Below are 25,382 nucleotides of genomic sequence, written 5' to 3'. Positions count from 1 at the left end.
CAGAAGGGTGAAGAAGCGGAGAGTCGCCTGACAGGCAGTTAGAGGCGGAGAGCCACAACAGGCAGCTACAGAGGCAGTGTGCGTGGCCTCCATTCGGTCTCCCTGTACATCAGCTAAACAGTGTAACAGAGTTACAGTTACAGGCAACTGTAGCCCTAGCCCACCCTTCATGATCAGCTGAGTCACAGCGCAGGATGGAGCAAGTGAGTAGATAAAGAAAAGTACACTGCCCTGCAAGCAGCATTAAGTAGCCACAGTAGTCCACTAACCTCTGAACTCAGAGAGAAATATATATAGTATAGAAGCTGACACCCATACTGCGGACACTGAGTTTCAGACTAACAGGGAAAGGAAAGCATAAGACTATAAGACTAATGCAGTCGTTCTATGGAGACAGAAGCTAATTATTGCTCTTACATTATCATTTATAAAGGATTCGGGGGAGGAATAAATAGTTTGAGGAAGAATCACTTCAGGAATGTTTTTGGCTCTCAGCCAGCTTATTTAAGAAAGAAAGACAGTATAATTTAGCTGTATATATAGCACTGGCTTACCACTACTGACTTATATGTAATTCTTCTAAATTTGTTAGTGTATATGGATATACATTTGCAACAATATTACTAAGGAAGACTGTGTTGAACTTTAATGGACTTTGAACTTCCTTTTGTGCTGCCAGGTGATACTAGGATTTATGCTCAGGTGGTTCTGGACATATTAAAGACCTTTATCTGCTACATTAATGAACTTCATAGGCAGATACTAAAATACTGAGCCACATGTTATGTGTAAAGGTATTAAACTTTATAATAGTTTATATTATTGTAAAAGGTATTCCATTTGCATATGGAAGTAAAATTGGTGTTATATATGTAGTGAATCTTGTAGCAATATGTTTTTCCTCTGAATTTATGACATATGTAAATACAAAGTGTTAACCTACTATAAGCAGTGTGCAATACTTACCTCTAGGAATTGGAAGAGCGTCATCGAGGGAAGCCTGTGGAGAAAAGTAACAGGTGGTCAATTCATTATAGTAAAGTGTTAATGCACCAGTATTGTATGAATTACATGTTACATTAAATTCATCATATTACACCATATAACTCAAACAGGGCATTCCTAGGCTAGCCCTATAACCCCAGCCTAGTTGGAGGCACATATATTGTAAAGTATAGTATCTGGTAACCTAGGGTCTCTTTATAAGGTACGGGAGAGAGGGTTACAACAACAAAAGTGTAAATGGACAACTTTTTATAATTTTTGTTTTAATTCTGCTGTTCACATGGAAAACATAAAAAAAATCTACACAATAGACCTGATTCAAAGACGCACGCTTATATAATCGCAGCTGCGATATCGTACGCAGCTGCAAAAATATGCTAATGGTGGCAAAGCTTACCAGAGCATAAGGACGCCCACTTCTGCCTTCTCATATGCGTACGATGTCACTTACCTGCGTAAATATCAGTAACATAGATGTACATCGAGCACCCATCTTGCGGCAGGTCTGACCTGCCGAAACCTTGGGGGTTCTTCTGACATGCAGAGCTGCGTATGAGGTCTGAACTCGGGTCTTTAGGTTCTCTTTTAGACCATCCATAAGTACAGTGATGATCATTCTCCTGTGATGAGTGCTATCTTTAATATCTTCTAACCCAGTGTACTGGGTGATAGCCTGCAGAGCTCGGTTACAGTAATCCTCTGCAGATTCACTCTCTGTTTGTTTTATGAAAATTTTGCTCCAGTTAACTACTACTGGAAGATATACACCCAATTGAGTTATTATGCAGGTAATGTTACCCTGGTTAATTTTGTCTGTTAAGGGAACATCTCCATTCAATACGCAATCCGTAATAAACTTTTTCACATCGGTATTGCGTGGAAGACAAGCCTTTAACACCACTCGCCAATCTTTATTGGTTGGCTCGTGAGCACTACCCAAATTCTTTAAAAATCTTTGGAATTTGGCTAAATCCTTTTTATGGTCAGGGAATCATTCATTATGGAATTTAGCTCCGCTCTTGTCCAAGGACAATGCATTGCTACTACCCTTGTGGGCACTACACCGTTCGCATCTGCATTCCCATTCGGAACAGTTATTGTCCTAATGGGATGCAGAACGGCCGTACTGCTACTTTTGACCTTGTTACCTGGCTGGGGATTGAGTCTATTACTGCTACGTATATGGTTAACAACTTCCTGTACGGGTGCAGTGGATGTTAACACTTCCTGTACTATCACTGATGAAGATGGCGGCACCACTTGTGCTTGTTGTGATGGAGCATCTAACATGTGTACAGCATGGGAAATTGCAGACATAACAATAGGCTCTTCATCCACATTATAAACATTTTCTATGTGATTACTTAAGAGAGGGTATAAGTTAATTGTTAAATTTTTATGGGTTTTTACTACAACTGTACCTGCACCCCCATCCGCATAGGGTGGAGGTGGTGCGCGTGAACCACTGGCAATACCTTCCGCAATGCTACCTTTCATGCACATGCGCGTCATTTCGCGGCGCGCACGCACTGCAGTTTAGCGCTGCGGGAGCACTCTCCTGTAATGTGCCCGTGACGCTAGTTTGCATCGCTTGCACACCTTTAAGCCACGCATCCCCCTCATGCTGCCATAACTTTAAACACTCATTATATTTTACCTTTTTCATTCGAGAACGCACCATACAGATACTATCTCGGACATTGTTCAATACCTCCTTATCAAAGCTGACAATTCTGGGGAAAGGTCTAACACTCCTCATCGTCATTTTAAACCATACTGTTCATCACAGTACCTAGTTGCATAAGCACCGTACCTAGATTGCATAATATGTCGTGCCGATCCAAGCGGCGCTTCCAACAGCAGCACATCATCTAACACCTCTACCGTTTGCTTGGCTCCCATTCTGGGAGAACCCAAAGCTTTTCAATAAAGATTTAAACTGGTGAAAGACAGTTAAGATACTTTCACTTACCTACGGACAATATTAACAGGATGCGCCCACACATCTATGGAAGAATAACCAGTCTGCTTCCAAGCACTTAACCCCTTTTTGACTACCTTTCAACTGCTAGCATGTAGGTATTCCAATAACACCTACCCTTTTCAGTGATTTCGTCCACCCTCTGCTCAGTTCACAATCACAATTTAGCCAAAACTGTGCGGTTCAATTACAATGCTCAAATAACCCTAACTGATCACTGAATACTGTAATCACACTGAGAGCCGAACCTACAACAAAGACAACAACTACACCTGCTTATGTGTATAGAACGGTATCTACTACCGAGCCACTAGGTCGACATCAGGCGCCTAGCACTTAAGGGTCCTACGATACCCTTAACTAGGGAACAAGTTACCCCTACCAACAAATACTCACTGTTACACACCCTTTTCCTGCGCAGAAAAAAAAATACACGTTTTCCCAGACTATGGCAACACTGATCAAGATACAACAATGCTATCTATCAATGCACTCTCACCGACTTTGTTCAAAACATGTGGCAGCACTACCGGAAGTATGTATACGCTATTGTGCGACTAGTCACATACACAATAATGCGACCACTACACAAAACGTATTATGACTTTTACGCTATAGTGCGACTGGTCGCATACACAATAATGCGACTTCCCCTTTTTAACACACAAAAAACTATCGATGAAGGAAAACAAACTTTTTCCTCCCTCGTCCCTGGATTCTTAATCAGCGCTCCTAAAGCCACAATAACAGGTAGCGTACTCTCAGCAACAAAGTGGTAGCAGATTTTGAAGGCACAATGCGTTCTCCTGCTATGGCTCCTCCACCCTTTTGCTGAGAGATGCTGAGAGATCGCTACCGAGTGTTACCTAGTGACCGGTAGCGTGATTTCACACTGCGAGCCCCCAACTATTGATTCCTGCCTGTCTATACCTTCTAACAATCGATTCCTGCCTATACCTTCTAAACAATATTGTCGCAATTCAGCATTATGAGTCACACAAGAAGTCAATGCTTTCAGACTTTGAGTGTGGTTCCAAAGCACAAAAAGATATTATTCAATATAAAAACAGATGGTTACAAGCTGTGATCTAAATACAATTAGTGTAAGTAAATCATACAGACCCAAGGTACAGTTGTTACATACGCACGCGCTCTGGACCCAGATACCGCCATCATTAATAGAAACCTCCGTCAACAGCACAGCAAGAAGACTGAGGTCTGAGTTCAGAGAGCCCACATATATACTCTTTACAGGGATAGGCAAAACAATAGACAAGTTTGGCATGATTCCATTGGTTCTTCTTAACGGTGCTTCTGTTACACGATAGTTCATAGGTCAATTCAAATGGACACAAGTCAGCCTCCAACAGCCCTTGGTGTCCTTTTTCCCTCTGCATGCTAATCTAAGCTGATTACGTTACAGAGTACCTTTTAATGTTTTAACTCTCTATAGTCCATAGTTTGCAGACGCATTTTGCGATCTTCTCACTGATGATACCAGAAATCTGTTGAGACACAGTGGATCAGTACAACACCAAACACGGTCTGCTTACCATGTACTAAACCTTAGATATCAAATAACCTTTATTTCACAACATTAATAATTACTGAATAAACCTTGAATATTACATTTTAATGCTAGTGTGCAGTGTGTAAGTATTGGGGAATTGAGAAAAGATGCTAGTTAGCGCTGTGCGACTATGTGTTTTGTGGAGTACACCATGGTACGTGCTTTGCAGGGTTAATCATTGTATATGTTTTAATGACTGTCTGTATTTACATGGTGAGGACTTTTAACTTCTTTCTATTGCGTGGGAATCGCACGACGCTAAATAATAGCATCGCCGTATGTACTTATAATGGGCGAGATTTACTAAAATGGCGCTGGGTGCCAGTCGCAAAATGGTGTCTCATTGCCATTCGCAAAATGGCCTCGCGCAGATTTAATTTCAAACCGATCCTGTCTCAGCCAATTATCCGGCTTCAATACTGCTGTACTCCAATCAAGAGACAATTGTCAGTTAAATAATTGTGTCTGATTTTAAAAAAAAAATTATAATAATTTATGTTTTTTTTTCAGTAATCCAACCACCTCAGACGGAAGCTATGGAGAAGGACCACGTGGAACCAACCCATGTGTATGACAATACAATAGAATTTTTTTTTCGTATTGCAGTTCTCTTAGAATAAAATTTTTTTAATAAGCCTGAAACATTTGAACAAAAAAATGTCAAAAGATCACACAAAAGGTTGCACAGTATGTTTGGTTTTGTGCAGATGTGCCTATTTCACTGTCTAGTACCTAGTTCCCATCATTCCTGTTTTGGGAACTGCCGCTGCAAATTGTGGCTCTCCATTTATTGCAGATGCACTTTAACAAAAATGCATGGTAGAAATAATAAAATATTTTATTTTAATTTTCTGGGGCCACATCACTGCCCTCTTTTGTATTTGTTACTTTTGTGTTTTGGAATGTTTTTATTGCATGTGTCATTTATTGCATGAATGTTACAATGGGCATATGTTTAGTAGAAGGCTTATCCAATTGAAAGAAGAGACTTACTCCCAATTACTAGTACCTCATGTAAATACTTGTCAAAAAAAGGAAATATGGAAAAAAATACAAGGAAATATGAAAAAAATACAAGCTATGCACTAACCAGGGATGCTCCCAAAAATGCATCCTTTCCACTTATATACTGTAAGTGAGTCCTGCACTGAAATCACAATGGATACCGTATTAATAATACAGCTGTTCCCATCAATATTGCACCACGAGAGCACTGAATCATTCCACACAACTGTCCCAATTAGTGGGCTTTGATAGGGATGGACCAAAGACGTGGTCTGCTGTGCTCTACTCTTCGCAGCTATTAATTACCACATCCCCAATAATTCATTCACCTCTCTCATCTGCTTCTTACCTTGTATGCAAGTAGCCAGTCAAAAGAGGATGCTAGAAGGCCGCCCAATGTGGGCTCTAAACTGTATCAGGTTGCCTATCACTGCTCTAAACCAAGTTTCACAATCACCTTTACTCTCTGATAACAGTCATTATTGCTGCAATCAAAATGTTTTACTTGCTATGTAAAACATTCTAACATCTATCGATGACAAACTTATCTATATTGTAATCTTGCAAGCAGGGCCTAGTTATCTCTTTGTCTGTTTGTCAGTCCTTAGTCCTGTTTTACTACTGTGTTTGTTCCTGATGATAAAGTATTGCTGAATATCCTGCCACATTATTAAATTACTTCCACCATATGCAAAAAATATAAAAAAAAATTTGGATAAAAGTAATCATGGCATATTAAACTCCATTTCTACTAGTAGGACCATTTAAGGAGCAGATGATGCCTTCTGTCCATACATATTTTCTGTTTTTAATTGTGTCCTTACAGGAGATATAAAAAGCAGTGACTAAAGCAAGGTTTTAGAGAAAAAGAAATTAAGACCAGTTGATCTTTCACAATGTAAAATTACCAAAAATATATCGGTACAAGTTATAGCAAAAAAAACAAAAACAAAAAAGTTGTTTTTCTTTGCAGATTAATTGTATAACATGTGCTCCAAAAATTAAAGCAATATCATGGGTAGGTGCACGTTACTTACTCCTTAATATTAGAGATGAGCGCAGGCCCCCATGTTTTGGTTCTAAATCATCATCATGTTTTGGTTTTGGCAAAGCCACCCTCAAGTGTTTTGGTTCGGTTTCAATTTTGGATTTCTTTGAAAATTTATAAAAACAGGTAAAAATCATGTAACTTAGACCTGTTTTTATTCCCATAATATCATTAACATCAATAACAATCATTTTCAGTCATTTGCAGTCAATTGTGACCACCTGACAGAACCTAAAATTACAATGAAGGGATGTAATCCAAAATACGCAAGATCCGGTTTTTAGATCCCAGTTCCGAACTTGGCGAGGAGACCCGAGTCAGGATCCGGTTCTACTCAGAACCCCAAAATGATCCGAGCCAGGACTCAGTTCGACTCAGAACCCCAAAGTTCAGGCGTGTTCGGTTCTAAGCGAAACCAAACTGCTCATCTCTACTTGATATGGTGGTAATTGTGCTGGAAAGATGCATTCTAATAGTAATAGTAAAAGTGTCTCAGACAATGTGCCAGTAGCACTTCAGTATAAAGTATTTTTATTATGAGAGTCCTTTAGGACATTTCATTCTTGATTTTACTTCATTAGGACCAAAAATAAGCAGGGGAGCTGTGAGCCGAAGCAAAGTCTAACCTGGTTCGAGTTCCTGGCAAACGAGTGGGTAATTTCACAAACTTTGTAAACTGGAACTACAGATTAATCCTATGTGTATCTTTTTTATGTTATTTACCCTACATTCTGTATCTCATTCTCCTTTTTGAGTATATGTTAACAAAGCAAAACAGTTGGTATCTGATTGCACTATATTAAGTTAAGGAACAGTACAGAAAGTTTAGAAAGTAATTAAAAGTCAAAAAGCTATATTTACAATTTATATTTGTATGGTACCATCTCCTGGTTTACACATTTTATCGTTATTTTCCCATGTAAAGGCCAGAAGGCACAGGGAAACCTGAGAAAGTGGAAAGGGGGACAAAAGTGAAAAGAAGACTTAGCTCACTGAAGAATAGAGTTACTGGATCCTGGCAAAAAGATAAGGTACTGGAATGAATGAGTTACTATTCCATGTCACTGAATCTCTAGCAGTCTGTATTGTAATACAAATTACCATGGTTTATCTATAAACCTCCACTAAGAGTTAACAGTCATGGGCTGAATGAGACATAACAGTGGAGAGTCAGCGTGACTCAGTGAAACCATTACACAAATGTTTGTCAAGTCGTTCTTTAACTGTCTGTGCCAACTCTTATAGCACTATTAGCATGAAAAGAAGTAACCTAGTTGTTGTAAGGTGTGTGAGTTACCATGATAATTGAAAATAATTTGTATGTGAGTTGATCTGTAGATTTTCTTACTATTTTGCTAATTGTAAAAATATATATTTCTATAGTGAAATACTAAGGAAGCTTGGTAAAATAAAATGTTTGAACGCATAACAATCAATATAATTACTTCTGGAGCATACAGTGAGTGATGTACATGGTAAAAGTTGCATGGATAGTTTTGTGGAAATACTAATACAGTCTTAGGGGGGGGTTAGGGTACTTACCTGCAGGCGGTAGGATTCTGGCTGTCGGGATGCCGCTGTCTGTATTCTGATCGCTGGCATCCCAACCGTCGGGATCCCGTACCCAACCCCTTCCTAGAAGTGATAACTGCTAGAAAAATCTGATATATTCAAACTATTTGTTGGGCGATTAGAACATGACAATACAATCATATTTAGTGTTTGTACTGCATTTAGGAGTACATGCCTTTTCTTATTATCAAAAAAGGCTGCAAAGTATCTGGAAAGTTGGTAAATCTTGGTTTAAATGCTGAATTAGAGAAAAACAACACTGCTTACAAAACTGGATAAATAGAAGACCATGTCTAAACATCTATGAAAACCCAGATAATCGTGTATACGGAGAAACAAAATACAGAAGTATGGGATAGTGCTGTCCGTCGATCACAGTTGGTGTGCTTATATGCAGTAAGACAGGATAAAAGTAGTCGCCAACTGTATAGCAATTAGCAATATGTCCTGCTGAATGGCAAAAGTCTATTGTGTGTACTAATGCAATCACGGCAATGCAGTGTAGTTGGATGTGGGCAAAGTCAATTAGGTAGCCTGTCAGAGATTGCGGTATTCCAATAGTTAGGAGCAGAGTGTCATCTAAAGGCAGGATGCAACAGGATCTAAAAGATTGATATAATCCACTGACACAGGGAGAACTGCCACTCGCCTGGATACACTGAACCTTAATGCCACTGTACTTAAGACTGTTAGCCTACACACTAAAAGTCATCAGAGTCAGATCATTAAGAAGGTGCCAAACAGTTTCTTGTTAGGTGGATAATTAGATCTCTTCCTTGGCTGAGCCAGTAGTTGGATATGTACTAATATTAGCAGCATGGTGGCACAGTGCTTAGCATTACTTAGTCAAAATTTTTGGAACAAACACAGACAAGAGAAGATAACCATAATACCTGCTCGTGTGTCTTTGGCATGGGAGAATATGTTACCCATGCAGGAGACAAAGATGATGGCTCAATGGCATTTGAAGTTCTACATACGAGTAGGAGAAGTACTGTATACTATGAAATTATTTTGCAGCCTGGCACCTAAAGGTGAAAACAAATACCTCATGTAAACTTTTTAACTTTTGGAAGAATCATGGAGCCTTGTTAGGGTTGGCATTAACTGTCCCCTCAAATTACTGTAGCGCCTAGACAGACCCCAGGGTCCTTATGATCTGATTATAAGCCCTAAGCAGGAGGAGTATTTAGAAGCTTTCATTGAGGATATTTGTTATGTTCTCAGGGGTTGCCGTTTGCCCTATAGACTTCCAGAAGTGATGCCTACACTATTCCACAGGTGGGGCAGCTTCTCAACCATCTTAGGTCTTCCAAGTATATTTTCATATTGGATCTCACAAAGGAGGAATAGGAGATCAATATTACCAAAAGGACAACTCATAAATCCCCCTTTGCCATCCCCATGGGTCCATAGAATTCCTATCTTATTAATATAAAAGTACAGTATTTTCTATCTATGAGTTGGTTCTGTGATCGCTTTGCAGGAATAATTCTTGATGTAAGACCACCACCTATTTCTGATGTCTAACAGTTGGATAAGCACCAATACTTTAAATGAAATGTACACACTAGGGGTGTGCACCGGCCACTTTTCGTGTTTTGTGTTTTGGTTTTGGATCTGGATCTTTCTTCGTGTTTTGGATCTGGATTGGTTTTGCCAAAACCACCCTTCCGTGTTTTGGGTTCTGGGTTTTGTGTTTTGGATCTGTATTTTTTTTTAAAAAAGCATAAAAACAGCTAAAATCACAGAATTTGTTGGTTTCTCTGCTCCTATGCTATTATTAACCTCAATAACCTTAATTTCCACTCATTTCCAGTCTATTCTGAACACCTCACAATAGTGTTTTCATGTCCAAAAGGTTGCACCGAGGTAGCTGGATGACTATGCTAAGCGACACGAGTGGGCGGCACAAACACGTGACCCATCTAGGAGTGACACTGCAGTGGCAGACAGGATGGCAGTTAGAAAAACTAGGCCCCAAACTGTACATAATGCAAAGAAAAAAAAGAAGTGCAAGATGGAATTGTCCTTGGGCCCTCCCACCCACCCTTATGTTGTATAAATAGGACATGCACACTTTAACAAATCAATCATTTCAGCGCCAGGGTCTGCCACACAACTGTGGCTGAAATGATTGGTTCGTTTGGGCCCCCACAAAACAAGCTGGCAATTAATGTGTCCCTGCACAAACTGGCTCTACGGAGGCAAGATGTCATCCTCATCCTCCTCATCCACCGATTCCTCACCCTCTTCAGTGTGTACATCCTCATCCTCACAAAGTATTAACTCGTCCCCACTTGAATCCACCACCACAGGTCCCTCTGTACCTTCTGGAGGCTGGTCTCCCTGGAAGAGCTGATAATTCATTTTGATGAACATCATCTTCTCCACATTCTGTGGAAGCAACCTCCTACGCCTTTCGCTGACAAGGTTCCCGGCTGCACTAAACACTCTTTCGGAGTACACACTGGAGGGGGGGCAACTCAGGTAAAATAGAGCCAGCTTGTACAGGGGCCTCCAAATTGCCTCTTTTTCCTGCCAGTACAGGTATGGACTGTCTGACATGCCTACTTGGATGCTGTCACCGATGTAATCCTCCACCATTCTGTCAATGGTGACAGTATCATATGCAGTGACAGTAGACATGTCAGAAATTGTTGCCAGGTCCTTCAGTCCGGACCAGATGTCCAAACTTGGTCCTGCCTGCCCTGCATCACCGCCAGCGGGTTGCTTAGGATACCTAAGTTTTTTCCTGGCAGCCCCAGTTGCGGGAGAAAATGAAGAAGGAGCCGTTGACGTGTCACGTTCCGCTTCAGCTGACAGTGTGTTCACCAGCAGGTCTTTGCACCTCTGCAGGCTTGTGTCGGCCGGAAAGAGAGACACCACATAGGCTTTAAACCTAGGATCAAGCACGGTGGCCAAAATGTAGTGGTCTGATTTCAACAGATTGACCACCCTGGAATCCTGGCAAAGCGAATGAAGGGCTTCATCCACAAGTCCCACATGCCGAGCGGAATCGCTCCGTCTTAGCTCCTCCTTCACTTTCTCCAGCTGCTTCTGCAAAAGCCTGATGAGGGGAATGACCTGACTCAAGCTGGCTGTGTCTGAACTGACTTCACGTGTGGCAAGTTCGAAGGGCTGGAGAACCTTGCACAACACGGAAATCATTCTCCACTGCGCTTGAGTCAGGTGCATACCCCCTCCTTTGCCTATGTCATAGGTGGATGTATAGGCTTGTATGGCCTTTTGCTGCTCCTCCATCCTCTGAAGCATATAGAGGGTTGAGTTCCACCGCGTCACAACCTCTTGCTTCAGGTGATGGCGGGGCAGGTTCAAGAGTGTTTGCTGGCGCTCCAGTCTTCGGCACGCAGTCGCTGAATGGCGAAAGTGGCCAGAAATTTTTCGGGCCACCCAAAGCGTCTCCTGCACGCCCCTGTCGCTTTTCAGAAAATTCTGCACCACCAAGTTTATTGTGTGAGCAAAACATGGGACGTGCTGGAATTTGTCCAGATGTAATGCCCGCACAATATTGGTGGCGTTGTCAGATATCACAAATCCCCAGGAGAGTCTAAGTGGGGTAAGCCACTGGGCGATGATTTCCCTCAGTTTCTCTAAGAGGTTGTCGGCGGTGTGCCTCTTACTGAAACCGGTGATACACAGCGTAGCCTGCCTTGTAACAAGCTGGCGTTTCTGAGATGCTGCTACTGGTGACGCTGCTGCTGTTGCTGCGTAAGGTGATACATCTACCCAGTGGGCTGTCACAGTCATATAGTCCTTAGTCTGCCCTGTTCCACTTGTCCACATGTCCGTGGTTAAGTGGACATTGTGTACAACGGCATTTTTCAGGACACTGAGGACACTTTTTCTGACGTTTCTGTACAGTCTCGGTATCGCCTGCCTAGTGAAGTGGAATCTAGACGGGATTTGGAACCGGGGACATACTACCTCCATCAATTGTCTAAATCCCACTGCACTAATGGCGGATACCGGACGCACGTCTAACACCAACATAGCAGTCAAGGCCTCAGTTATACGTTTTGCTTCAGGATGACTGCTGTCGTACTTCATCCTCCTCGCTAAGGACTGTTGGAGGGTCAATTGTTTAGTAAAAGTAGTGGTGTTCCTACTTCCTCTCTGGGATGATGAACGACTCCCAGCAGCAGCAACAGCAGCAGCAGTAGGCGTAGCAATGCAGGATCCTCCAGAGGAATCCCGGATAGGAGAGTCAGTCATGCCAGTGACATGGCCTGCAGGACTACTTCCGATCCTGACTAAGGAGGAAATTGACGAGGAGGGAGTTGACGGTGTGGTTTGCAGGCGCTTGGATACAACAGGACAACGGGATTTAGGTGTCCCTGGACTGCTTACGGTCTTAGCCAAAGTTTCTGAACTTGACAGTAACTTTTTATGAACGCGCTGCAGGTGCCGTATAAGGGAGGATGTTCCTAGGTGGTTGACGTCCCTACCCCTACTTATTTCACCTTTACATATGGTACATATGGCAAGACAGTTGTTGTCCGGATTTGGATAGAAATATTGCCAGACCAAAGAGGTGGAATGTTTGGTCTTCTGCCCAGGCATGACCGTGATGGGCTTTTTCATCCCACGGACAACAACTGTCTCCCCCGGAGCCTGATTTAAACAAACCACATCACCATCAGAATCCTCCTCGCCAACTTCCTCCTCAGCGCCAGCTACACCAGTATCCTCATCCTGTTGTACTTCAACAGTGACATCTTCAATTTGCATATCAGCAAGTGGACTGTGGGTGCTCCTTTCAGCACTTGCAGGGGGCGTGCAAATGGTGGAAAGAGCCACCTCTTCCCGTCCAGTGCTGGGAAGGTCAGGCATCGCAACCACCACCACACTTGGACTCTCCTTGGGGATTTGTGATATCTTCTTAGAAAGCACAGTTCTTCGCTGTGCTTTTGCCAGCTTAACTCTTTTGATTTTTTTAGAGGGAGGAGGGCTTCCATCGTCATGTGAAGCTGAACCACTAGTCATGAACATACTAGGGATCGACCTTAGCCGTTCCTTGCCACTCCGTGTCGTAAATGGCATATTGGCAAGTTTACGTTTCTCTTCAGCTGATTTAAATGTCTTTTTCAAGGTCATTTTCCTGAACTTTGCCATTTGGGATTGTATGTGCCCTCTACTATGACATTGGGCATCGGCCTTGGCAGACGACGTTGATGGCATGTTATCGTCTATGTCATGACTAGTGGCAGCAGCTTCAGCACTAGGAGGAAGTGGTTCTTGATCTTTCTCTATTTTATTTTTATCGGAGAAAGTTTGGTCCTCCATTTATGTTATATCGATTTGATATATACGTGCGGCTAAACACAGAAAATAATTTTTTTTTTGGTTTGGACTGGAGTGTTCTTTGGGGGTTACAGCACCCTTTAACGGTCAAGCCAGCTGGCCCTTTACTTATGACACAGGCGCACTCTTGGCACTACTTTGTTGATGCACGTGCGGCTACTGCGCACACAATTCACAAACACAGAAAATAATTTTTTTTTTGGTTTGGACTGGAGTGTACTTTGGGGGTTACAGCACCCTTTAACGGTCAAGCCAGCCGGCCCTTCACTTATGACACAGGCACACGCTTGGCACTACTTTGTTGATGCACGTGCGGCTACTGCGCACACAATTCACAAACACAGAAAATAATTTTTTTTTGGTTTGGACTGGAGTGTACTTTCGGGGGTTACAGCACCCTTTAACGGTCAAGCCAGCCGGCCCTTTACTTATGACACAGGCGCACGCTTGGCACTACTTTGTTGATGCACGTGCGGCTACTGCGCACACAATTCACAAACACAGAAAATAATTTTTTTTTTGGTTTGGACTGGAGTGTACTTTGGGGGTTACAGCACCCTTTAACGGTCAAGCCAGCTGGCCCTTTACTTATGACACAGGCGCACGCTTGGCACTACTTTGTTGATGCACGTGCGGCTACTGCGCACACAATTCACAAACACAGAAAATAATTTTTTTTTGGTTTGGACTGGAGTGTACTTTCGGGGGTTACAGCACCCTTTAACGGTCAAGCCAGCCGGCCCTTTACTTATGACACAGGCGCACGCTTGGCACTACTTTGTTGATGCACGTGCGGCTACTGCGCACACAATTCACAAACACAGAAAATAAGTTTTTTTTTGGTTTGGACTGGAGTGTACTTTGGGGGTTACAGCACCCTTTAACGGTCAAGCCAGCCGGCCCTTTACTTATGACACAGGCGCACGCTTGGCACTACTTTGTTGATGCACGTGCGGCTACTGTGCACACAATTCACAAACACAGAAAATATTTTTTTTTTTGGTTTGGACTGGAGTGTACTTTCGGGGGTTACAGCACCCTTAACGGTCAAGCCAGCCGGCCCTTTACTTATGACACAGGCGCACGCTTGGCACTACTTTGTTGATGCACGTGCGGCTACTGCGCACACAATTCACAAACACAGAAAATAATTTTTTTTTTGGTTTGGACTGGAGTGTACTTTCGGGGGTTACAGCACCCTTAACGGTCAAGCCAGCCGGCCCTTTACTTATGACACAGGCGCACGCTTGGCACTACTTTGTTGATGCACGTGCGGCTACTGCGCACACAATTCACAAACACAGAAAATAATTTTTTTTTTGGTTTGGACTGGAGTGTACTTTCGGGGGTTACAGCACCCTTAACGGTCAAGCCAGCCGGCCCTTTACTTATGACACAGGCGCACGCTTGGCACTACTTTGTTGATGCACGTGCGGCTACTGCGCACACAATTCACAAACACAGAAAATAATTTTTTTTTTGGTTTGGACTGGAGTGTACTTTGGGGGTTACAGCACCCTTTAACGGTCAAGCCAGCCGGCCCTTTACTTATGACACAGGCGCACGCTTGGCACTACTTTGTTGATGCACGTGCGGCTACTGCGCACACAATTCACAAACACAGAAAATATTTTTTTTTTTGGTTTGGACTGGAGTGTACTTTCGGGGGTTACAGCACCCTTAACGGTCAAGCCAGCCGGCCCTTTACTTATGACACAGGCGCACGCTTGGCACTACTTTGTTGATGCACGTGCGGCTACTGCGCACACAATTCACAAACACAGAAAATAATTTTTTTTTTGGTTTGGACTGGAGTGTACTTTCGGGGGTTACAGCACCCTTAACGGTCAAGCCAGCCGGCCCTTTACTTATGACACAGGCGCACGCTTGGCACTACTTTGTTGATACACGTGCGGCTACTGCGCACACAATTCACAAACACAGAAAATAATTTTTTTTTTGGTTTGGACTGGAGTGTACTTTCGGGGGTTACAGCACCCTTAACGGTCAAGCCAGCCGGCCCTTTACTTATGACACAGGCGCACGCTTGGCACTACTTTGTTGATGCACGTGCGGCTACTGCGCACACAATTCACAAACACAGAAAATAATTTTTTTTTGGTTTGGACTGGAGTGTACTTTGGGGGTTACAGCACCCTTTAACGGTCAAGCCAGCCGGCCCTTTACTTATGACACAGGCGCACGCTTGGCACTACTTTGTTGATGCACGTGCGGCTACTGCGCACACAATTCACAAACACAGAAAATAATTTTTTTTTGGTTTGGACTGGAGTGTACTTTCGGGGGTTACAGCACCCTTTAACGGTCAAGCCAGCCGGCCCTTTACTTATGACACAGGCGCACGCTTGGCACTACTTTGTTGATGCACGTGCAGCTACTGCGCACACAATTCACAAACACAGAAAATAAGGTTTTTTTTGGTTTGGACTGGAGTGTACTTTGGGGGTTACAGCACCCTTTAACGGTCAAGCCAGCCGGCCCTTTACTTATGACACAGGCGCACGCTTGGCACTACTTTGTTGATGCACGTGTGGCTACTGCGCACACAATTCACAAACACAGAAAATAATTTTTTTTTAGTTTGGACTGGAGTGTACTTTCGGGGGTTACAGCACCCTTAATGGTCAAGCCAGCCGGCCCTTTACTTATGACACAGGCGCACGCTTGGCACTACTTTGTTGATGCACGTGCGGCTACTGCGCACACAATTCACAAACACAGAAAATAATTTTTTTTTTGGTTTGGACTGGAGTGTACTTTCGGGGGTTACAGCACCCTTAACGGTCAAGCCAGCCGGCCCTTTACTTATGACACAGGCGCACACTTGGCACTACTTTGTTGATGCACGTGCGGCTACTGCGCACACAATTCACAAACACAGAAAATAATTTTTTTTTTGGTTTGGACTGGAGTGTACTTTCGGGGGTTACAGCACCCTTAACGGTCAAGCCAGCCGGCCCTTTACTTATGACACAGGCGCACGCTTGGCACTACTTTGTTGATGCACGTGCGGCTACTGCGCACACAATTCACAAACACAGAAAATAATTTTTTTTTTGGTTTGGACTGGAGTGTACTTTGGGGGTTACAGCACCCTTTAACGGTCAAGCCAGCCGGCCCTTTACTTATGACACAGGCGCACGCTTGGCACTACTTTGTTGATGCATGTGCGGCTACTGCGCACACAATTCACAAACACAGAAAATATTTTTTTTTTTGGTTTGGACTGGAGTGTACTTTCGGGGGTTACAGCACCCTTAACGGTCAAGCCAGCCGGCCCTTTACTTATGACACAGGCGCACGCTTGGCACTACTTTGTTGATGCACGTGCGGCTACTGCGCACACAATTCACAAACACAGAAAATATTTTTTTTTTTGGTTTGGACTGGAGTGTACTTTCGGGGGTTACAGCACCCTTAACGGTCAAGCCAGCCGGCCCTTTACTTATGACACAGGCGCACGCTTGGCACTACTTTGTTGATGCACGTGCGGCTACTGCGCACACAATTCACAAACAGAAAATAATTTTTTTTTTGGTTTGGACTGGAGTGTACTTTCGGGGGTTACAGCACCCTTAACGGTCAAGCCAGCCGGCCCTTTACTTATGACACAGGCGCACGCTTGGCACTACTTTGTTGATGCACGTGCGGCTACTGCGCACACAATTCACAAACACAGAAAATAATTTTTTTTTGGTTTGGACTGGAGTGTACTTTCGGGGGTTACAGCACCCTTTAACGGTCAAGCCAGCCGGCCCTTTACTTATGACACAGGCGCACGCTTGGCACTACTTTGTTGATGCACGTGCGGCTACTGCGCACACAATTCACAAACACAGAAAATATATTATTTTTTTAGCACTTGGGGGGAGCACCCCTGATGGACAGAGCACTCCCTGGACAACACTACAGCACTCCTTTAGGACTGGGACACTGCACAGGACTTTGGAGTGGACACAGCCCCTATGGAGAACTGACTGCACAACACAGTCCAGCCAGCCCCTATGGACTTTGAAGTAGTGGACACAGCCCCTATTAACAACAGCAGCACAGCACAACACAGCCAGCCCCTATGGACTTTGAAGTAGTGGACAACAGCAGCACTACACTACACTACACTACACAGCCCTAACTCCCACCCTCCCTCTTCACTGTCCACAGCCGAGTGAGAAAATGGCGCCGACGCGGGTACCTTATATAGGATCCAAAACCCGCGAGACTCGGAAGGCGGGATGATGACGTTTTGCCTCGATTTCAGATCCGAGTCAGGCGGGAAAAGTCGAGCCTGACTCGGATCAGACTCGGATCGGGGGGGCTCGGGGGGGTTCGGATTTCAGAAATCCGAACCCGCTCACCCCTAGTACACACATTCACTTACAATTACATTTATCGGTGACATTCACTCTAAACAAACTATTGAACTCTCTCATTTTTCTAGTTAATTTAGCAGGTGGAACTTTTTCTTTGTTGTGCAATCTAGGATATGCAACAGAAGTGGACTCATTATTGAAGCTGTGCAAAACATCTATCAAGTGATATTAAGTTGTTGCCTTACAGGATTTTCATTTCGACAGCTAACAGATCTGATGAAAAACTCATTCTAGTGTTTCAGGAGCTGTTTTGGTGTTGGGATTCATTTTCTTTTTGTCACCAAAGCTGCCCCCACTAAGGTGGTTGCACTCCATGACGGATGCCAGTCTTAGTTTGATCAGGTGATATTTAAGGTCTGGAATGCTGTAACCTCAATGCATTCTCTTCTTGGCCTGGACAGGGTTGAAGCGACTTTGGACACCTTCTAATGTTGGTGGTAAATGGCATGGTGGGAGTTGATCACATGTGAGGAAATGGTTAATTTCTTTAGAAACTTGGGTTAGCTCAAGCAGGGCCGTAACTAGGGTTGTGCGACCGGTGACTGGTGCTGCCAGAGTGCAAGACTTTATGGGCAGCACTGTCGCTGCCCCATGGCCCTTACTTCTGGATAGCAGAGCGCCTGGAATGGCACCCTGCAGCCACTAATGCTGTGGCACTGCTGCCCATAGAGCCCTTTGGACACCACAGGCTGGCATCCTGTCATGTGTACAGCTGCCCAGAGCATCTTGAAGACTCTCCGGGCACTGCTGCACTTCTGGTTGCTGGCAGCCCAGCCACCTTTGAACAATGTCATGACATCATGCTCAAAGCACAGAGCCATGTTACGACCCTTTCCTTACACTGGCCTATGATACATCCTTCTCAAGGCCCAGTATGAGATAGACTTCTAAGAGGAATGCATTTAATATATTAGTTATTCTCTGCAGGTGTAAAGAAAAGGTGTATGTAGCCCTTTTACTCTCATCATTAACCTTCTCAACACCCTTTTGCTCTATGCTAATGGGGCTAATAAAGCTACTATTGATCTTTATGTCAGTCTAATACTGGGTAAACATGGCGGATCGGATTACATATATCGGGCACATCGGCCAGTGTGTATCCGCTATGTCGCTGACAATATCGCCAGTGACATCGCCCTTTGGACCTGCATGCAGCATGGCACCCGCTGTTGTTCCATCGCTGCCGGTATGGCCCCCAGCATTGTTCTGTTGCTGCCTGCATCGGCAAGTGTGTATGTACCCCCGCCTGGTCCCGCCGCTCGGTATACATCGTTTAGAACTCCAAATCTCAGCTTAAGTCTAAGAAGATACCACACATTATTTAGTTTGTCTACTTTGTATTCTCAGAAATAGACATGATATTGATACTTAAGCTTTTTAGAAATTTTATAGCAATGTATGTAAAATTTTCAAGCTTAATGAAGTAAAATACATACATTTTCAGCTGAAAATCTTGACAAAATATAATGTAGATATTATTTAGATGCACAAGAAAAGTGTACTTCTGACTACTTATGTCTTATTGTAAAGTAGGTTTTATTACATATTTACAATCCTGCCATTAAACAGTGGAAGAAGCTGACTACATTTCTACAGATGCACCAATGACATGAAAATGACTGTACAGTATCTAACATATACATAACCCTCCCAAAATAAATATTAAATTCCAGTCTCCTTCCCAAATAAATTCTGGTTGCTAGTTTGCTGCTTATATGGTGCCACATGATACAAGGATGAGCTGTGCGGCCTCATGCCTACCACTGCAATCCAGCGTATGTTTTCTTTTCACAGACATGAGGTGTCTACCAATTTCCTCACAAAGCGCATACACAAATCCTTGGAATGACAGGTAGGAGGAGTTCATTCGCAAGTGACTCCTCTGTTTCAAATGCGGTTTCAGTATAAATAACACTGGGGACCAGGATCTGATCATGAATTTGACATTCTTATTTGTCAATTGCCTCTAGTTTTTCAGATATGCATGTTTCTTTAATATTTATGAAAAATTAAATTAAACAATGTTAAAAATAGTTAAAAATATATTTATTTTTTCTGATTAAAATTGATTCTTAAAATGTTATAAAAAGACACAGGATTATTACATACATAAGTGTTAGGAAACTATGAGAACCGTTTTTTGTAGGATTTTCTTTTGTAACCTTGTTGCGGGCAGTCCCTCTGCAGACTCCAACAGTTATCGATCCCACCTTCCTTGATATCTTTCTTTCATTACCTGAATATCCTGGTGGAACCATTCACCCTGTTCTTCACTTAAATCTCCTATATTGGATGGGAAGTGATCTAAATGGCTGTACACAAAATGTACTTTAATACTCATGTTGGCACCTACTTTCTCGAAACAGTTTAGCATATTGTCGACTAATTCATGATAGTTGTCTGCCTTGTGATTGCTTAAAAATTTTTGAATGACAGACACATAACTTAGCCATGCTTCAGATTAAGTTTCAGTCATAGATGTGGTCAAATTTGGATCCTTCACCAGTTTCTGTATTTGTGGGCCGTCAAAAATTCCTCCCTTAAATTTTTCAATACTAAGAAATGGAAATGTTCGATAAATATACGTGAAACTATCGCCTGCCTTGTCCAATGCTTTTACAAATTGTTTCATTAAACCCAGTTTGATATGGAGAGGCGGTAGTATGATTTTTTTTCCTGTCAATTAAGGGCTCATGAATGATGTTTCACAAGAATACTAGCTCTCCTACAGTTATAACTTCTCTTGGAGGGTTTGCTGCCAGTGCTTTTGTTTTGCACGACTATCCCATAAGCATATGTGACTAGGATACTTAGTATATCCACTTTGCTGCCCAAGAAGAAAGTTTACCATTTTTAAATCGACACAAACAGACCACTAATGCTGAGAATAAGCAATTTTTTCTAAGACTAACTTGATATTTTTATACTTTAAGTTTTATTGAATGACTTATAGGAATCGACTCAAATTTATTCCTATTGTGCAGTAATACGCATTTTAAGCTCCTTTTAGAACTATCCAAAAAGAGCCGCCAGTCTTCTGCTCGATATTCTGGTAATCCCATCATCTGGAGAAGTTCTGGAATATTGTTGCAATACACAAGATTGTTATCTTGACTAAAGAACGGCAGTATGGCTTGCTCTCTATTTCGATACAATGTTATAGTAACATTCGGCTCAAGACAGTGCTTTTCTTGAAGTCTGAATGCTAAAAGCTCAGCTCTTTTTTTAGATAAATTCAAGTCATAAATTAAATCGTTTAGTTCCTTTTGAGAAAATTTGTTTGGAGTAGAGGAACTTTCTTCAAACTCACTTTCATCTGTGCTGTCACTTCCACTGGATGAAATTAACATTTCCACATCATCACATTCAACTTTGCACAAGGAACTGAATGGTGGTACAGGTTAATCTTCGCTATGTGGTATCGGTTGTTTTGCAGAATTCATACTTGGGTATTCCCATTTGCGTTTCTTAAATCGATTCATACCCTTCACATTTACAGCACAAAAATAGCAGTCACTATAGTGATCTTTTGGCTCACACCACATCATAGGTATGCCGAAATTATGTTGATCACCTTTAGTCCAATTGTGGAGTGGGTCCACGCAGGTTTTACAAACTTTGTTAGGCACCCAAATCTTGTCTTGCTGGCTTATGTGATGTCCAAAATAAGCCTGATATGCTGGTTTACGGATACAGTTATATTTTATCTTTCTTTTGCAACACTATATTCGCCACAAATATAACAAAAAACATCAGGGTTGTTAGTACACCATCTCCGAGAAGAACTAATTTTCATGGCAAAAACGTTTTGTTTCACACATTCAGTGCTAACTCACAATAAAAGCTGAGGACGTAGTGAAAAAAACAAGCCCAACTGGCAGGAAATTGGTTGTGGTTGGACAGAAAGAGGGCCGAACAAAAGAACAGGAGGTGTGCTAACTGCGTCACTCGGTCCTCTCCATTGCTCCTCTCTGTATGCTGGGAGGAGGCGAGGCTGTGGTCTGAGGGTGTCCCAGCAGGCTCAGCAGTGCACTACCACGCCTACTCTCAGCGTTAGGAGATTTGAATGCGTTATGCGTCTCAAACGTGACTACCAGCTACATTATCACAAATAAAACAAATTCTTGTTACTATTGAAAGAGGGTAGTTGTTAAAAAAAAAGCAAAACTAAGTCGATTCTATTAAGTAAAACAGGCCTAGACTACTAAGGTACTTCAAATGGAGAAAATAATAGAATTTTATCATTTTTCACTAATTTGAAAACTGGAGCCAATTCAGCTATAGCGAAGATCTAATGCGAGAATAGGACCTACGAGTACTCTCAAACCGATCTTAACTCCTTGGCAAGAAAAAAAAAATAGGTTTTTTTTGTTCCCCAGTGAATAAGTACACAAAATTTCAACGGGGTTCTGTAACTTCAAAGAGAGAGACCAATGATCAGAATAAATATCCCTTGCCCAGTAAACATTTCTACCATCCTATTAATAGTCTTTCATTTCATCAAGTTTTCAGCACTTACAGCCTCAGGTCTTCTAAGTAAAGCTGGCGATTATTGGGATTGGTTTCTCCAGCTAGTTTGATCATTTTAGTACACACATTTCTGACACAGTTATATTTGTTAGATCTGATTAAGGAGGGCAGTCAGTCTGTTTGCAGATGACCTCACACAAATGCCAATGTGTATACTTTATGTTGCGTTACCAATCTCTACCCCATTTCACAAGAATACAAGTTACAGCCAAGAAAATAGGGCATAATATAAGGAAACATGTGTTGTCCTGAATAGTTTACAATATAAATTGGAAAATCAGAATCACTGAATTATAAGTATTATTTTGCAGAAATGCATGTAGGTGATACATAAGTCCTGCTGGCCTTGTAGAAAAATGTCTGTGTGGAGATCATTTGCTGACCACATCGTCAGTTCAGACTAAATATAAAATAATGACTAAGCTTTGACTGATTCAAAGAGTGGTAAAAAAATATACTGTAAGTTGCATTTTGTGTTTATGTCCATCAGTTCCTTTGCTGATGTGCACTGCATATAAATGAAGTTACAAAATATAATTTCACATAAGTTTAGAAGCATGGCTCAGACATAGCCTGAAATCGACCTTGAAATAGGATGTGACGGGTGAAAAAGAACAAGGCAAAAATCCTGACTTGTGTAACAGTCTTGGATTGTTGTCAATTTGCAAGAATTCTAAAAGATGGAAAAATGTCCATGTACCACTGATTTTACTGAGTACTGCAAGAACAGAGTATAACAAATGTCACTACAATTAGGCAATTTAAATAAGTACAATAAGTTCTGGTACAACCATGTTTAAGTGTGTTTTCTGATTATCTCCCCCTTGTCTCCTAGGGTAAGATGAAAGAGCAGCTGAAAGAGAAGGGCAAAGAGCCAAAGGACAAGTTGATTTATTCCAGTGGGCATGAGCTGGTGCCAGGCTGCTTCTCAAGTCACGCCAAATGCACTTTATGCACCAGGGCACTTGCAAACAGGCGTGGACTGCAATGCATGCGTGAGTAGGCACCGCTTGTTTGCAGGAGGGGTGGGTACACCACCGCCACATTACATTATTTTCTTAAACCTCTCTGCTTTATACACAAAAAAGCAATACAAAAATAACAATTACGAATATGATTAGTAATGTTTATTTAATAGCACTAGTATACTCCACAGTGCTTTACAATTTGCAGTACCTTGCCCCAGGCAACTAATGGAACAGAGCTGTTTAGGCAAAGTAATGTTTACAAAGCATGGGCTTTCACCTGTCTAAGCAATAGCACATGTTCTTCTAGCATCAATGTTCTGTACTGCTTTGGAGGAAATGCTAGCTTTTAGAGGAAATTTCAATCTCCCAACATCCACCTGTTTGTCTATATTTTACCACACTGCCCAGTGCACAATCAGGTCCTGAACAGTGGAAGGCTGTACTGAAAGAAGAGATACAGATTATACTTGCAGGAATGTTCTATGTCCCAGGCCTATCATACTAATCTAGCCACCATTTCACAAAGAACCAGTGTCTCATTAATATACTAGGGCACATGAATTAGTGAGGCAGATCATGAGAGAGGTCACTAGTATTTAACCAACTGTCAACAAAATCAGAGGTTTAAAAATAATGCAAAATACTTCAAGAAAAAAACAATCGTTGCTTTATTTTTCTTCCTTTATGACATAAAAAATTTGTAAGATGGACAGTTAGGTGCCTCATGTTTGGTTATGAAAACTAATCCTGTGTACAGTGTATTATATCATGATATGTTATTATTATTCAGTTTTGTATAGTGCAAACATTTTAATGGGGCAATTCACATAGAAAGTTTAATCGTTCATATCAGTCAGTGTGGGGAGGTTTTGAAACCCCTCAATTGTATGCAATTGTACACAAGCAATGTCAAGCCCTCCTCCATCCGTGAGATTAGAAGCCACTCCTGATTGACTAACCATATAAGTAAGCAGTCACCCATAGATTAATTAATTTTGCATCAGATGCTACAGTATGTATGAGTGGTCTGTGTCACTTCTATGGCTCTTTTTATTTCAACCAAAGAATTCTATTGGATCAAGGAAAGAAGAGTGTAGGTAAGTTCTTACTGATGCCACTACACTATGGTCAAATTTAACGGTAGATAGGTGGAAGATACAAAAAATGGGGCAATATTATTTACGTTATTATAATCAGTATGGGCATGGGCATAACTACCATAGGTGCAAGAGGTGAAGCTGCTATGGGGCCCAGAGTATACTTGCCTACCTTGTCATTTCTCTTCCCGGGAGAAGCCCAGGTAAGAGAATCAGGAGAGTGGGGACGGGGGCGGGGCCTGATGATTCGCATAATTAAGCCCCGCCCCTCGCGGAAAAATCGCTGCGATTGGCTAGAATTTACATAGCGGCGGGGCCAAATGACGTGATTCATGTAGCATCACGTTATTAAGCCCTGCCCCCTACACGGAGACACGCGACTGGCCCGGACATTCTCCTCATTCTGTCCACTTTACTAGGAAGTAGGCAGAATGCGGGAGAAATGCCTACCCTTCCAGGGGTGCGGGGGGTTACCCAAATTATCAGGAGCCTCCCGCGAAAACCGGGAGGGTAGGCAAGTATGGCCTAGAGCTGAGGTGGGCCCATATTCCTTGTCAAAGTTACACCTGTTATATACATTTTTCCCAATTGGGTGGTACAAAGGGGCCCTTACAAACCTTTGCTAGGCGGCCTTCAAATACCTAGTTATGCCCCTGAATATGGGGACACATTCATTTAATCAATAAGGTAGCACTATACTGTAGTTTAACACAATGAATAAGTGGGCAAATTAATACAAGCAATAAGGGTGTACATGGTTATTTAATACAATCAGTATGGGGGTAATTCAATAACGTAAAGAGGCATTAATATTGATTCATTTAAATACAGGTACAATTATGTATCAAAAGTATAAGTGGGCACAATTATTTAAACCAAAAATGGTGTAC

At 42.3% G+C, this 25,382-nt stretch overlaps 1 protein-coding gene across 1 annotated transcript in view; it reads left to right on the top strand.

The window, feature by feature from the left end:
* Positions 1 to 23,430, top strand: part of LOC148475118 (rho guanine nucleotide exchange factor 18-like) — a 92,765-nt gene extending 69,335 nt beyond the window's left edge. The window contains exons 5-8 of the mRNA XM_088457708.1: positions 5,067 to 5,124; positions 7,191 to 7,259; positions 7,535 to 7,640; positions 23,263 to 23,430. Of these exons, the coding sequence (XP_088313834.1) occupies positions 5,067 to 5,124; positions 7,191 to 7,259; positions 7,535 to 7,640; positions 23,263 to 23,430 (401 nt within the window). The remainder of the gene's footprint in view (positions 1 to 5,066; positions 5,125 to 7,190; positions 7,260 to 7,534; positions 7,641 to 23,262) is intronic.
* The last annotated feature ends 1,952 nt before the right edge of the window (positions 23,431 to 25,382 follow it).

This window comes from Taudactylus pleione, unplaced genomic scaffold, assembly GCF_031769625.1.
Source record: "Taudactylus pleione unplaced genomic scaffold, aTauple2 ptg000777l, whole genome shotgun sequence".
NCBI classification, from domain to species: Eukaryota; Metazoa; Chordata; class Amphibia; order Anura; family Myobatrachidae; genus Taudactylus; species Taudactylus pleione.
Note: the sequence above shows the minus strand (reverse complement) of the source record. Positions and strands in the feature narration are given on the sequence as shown.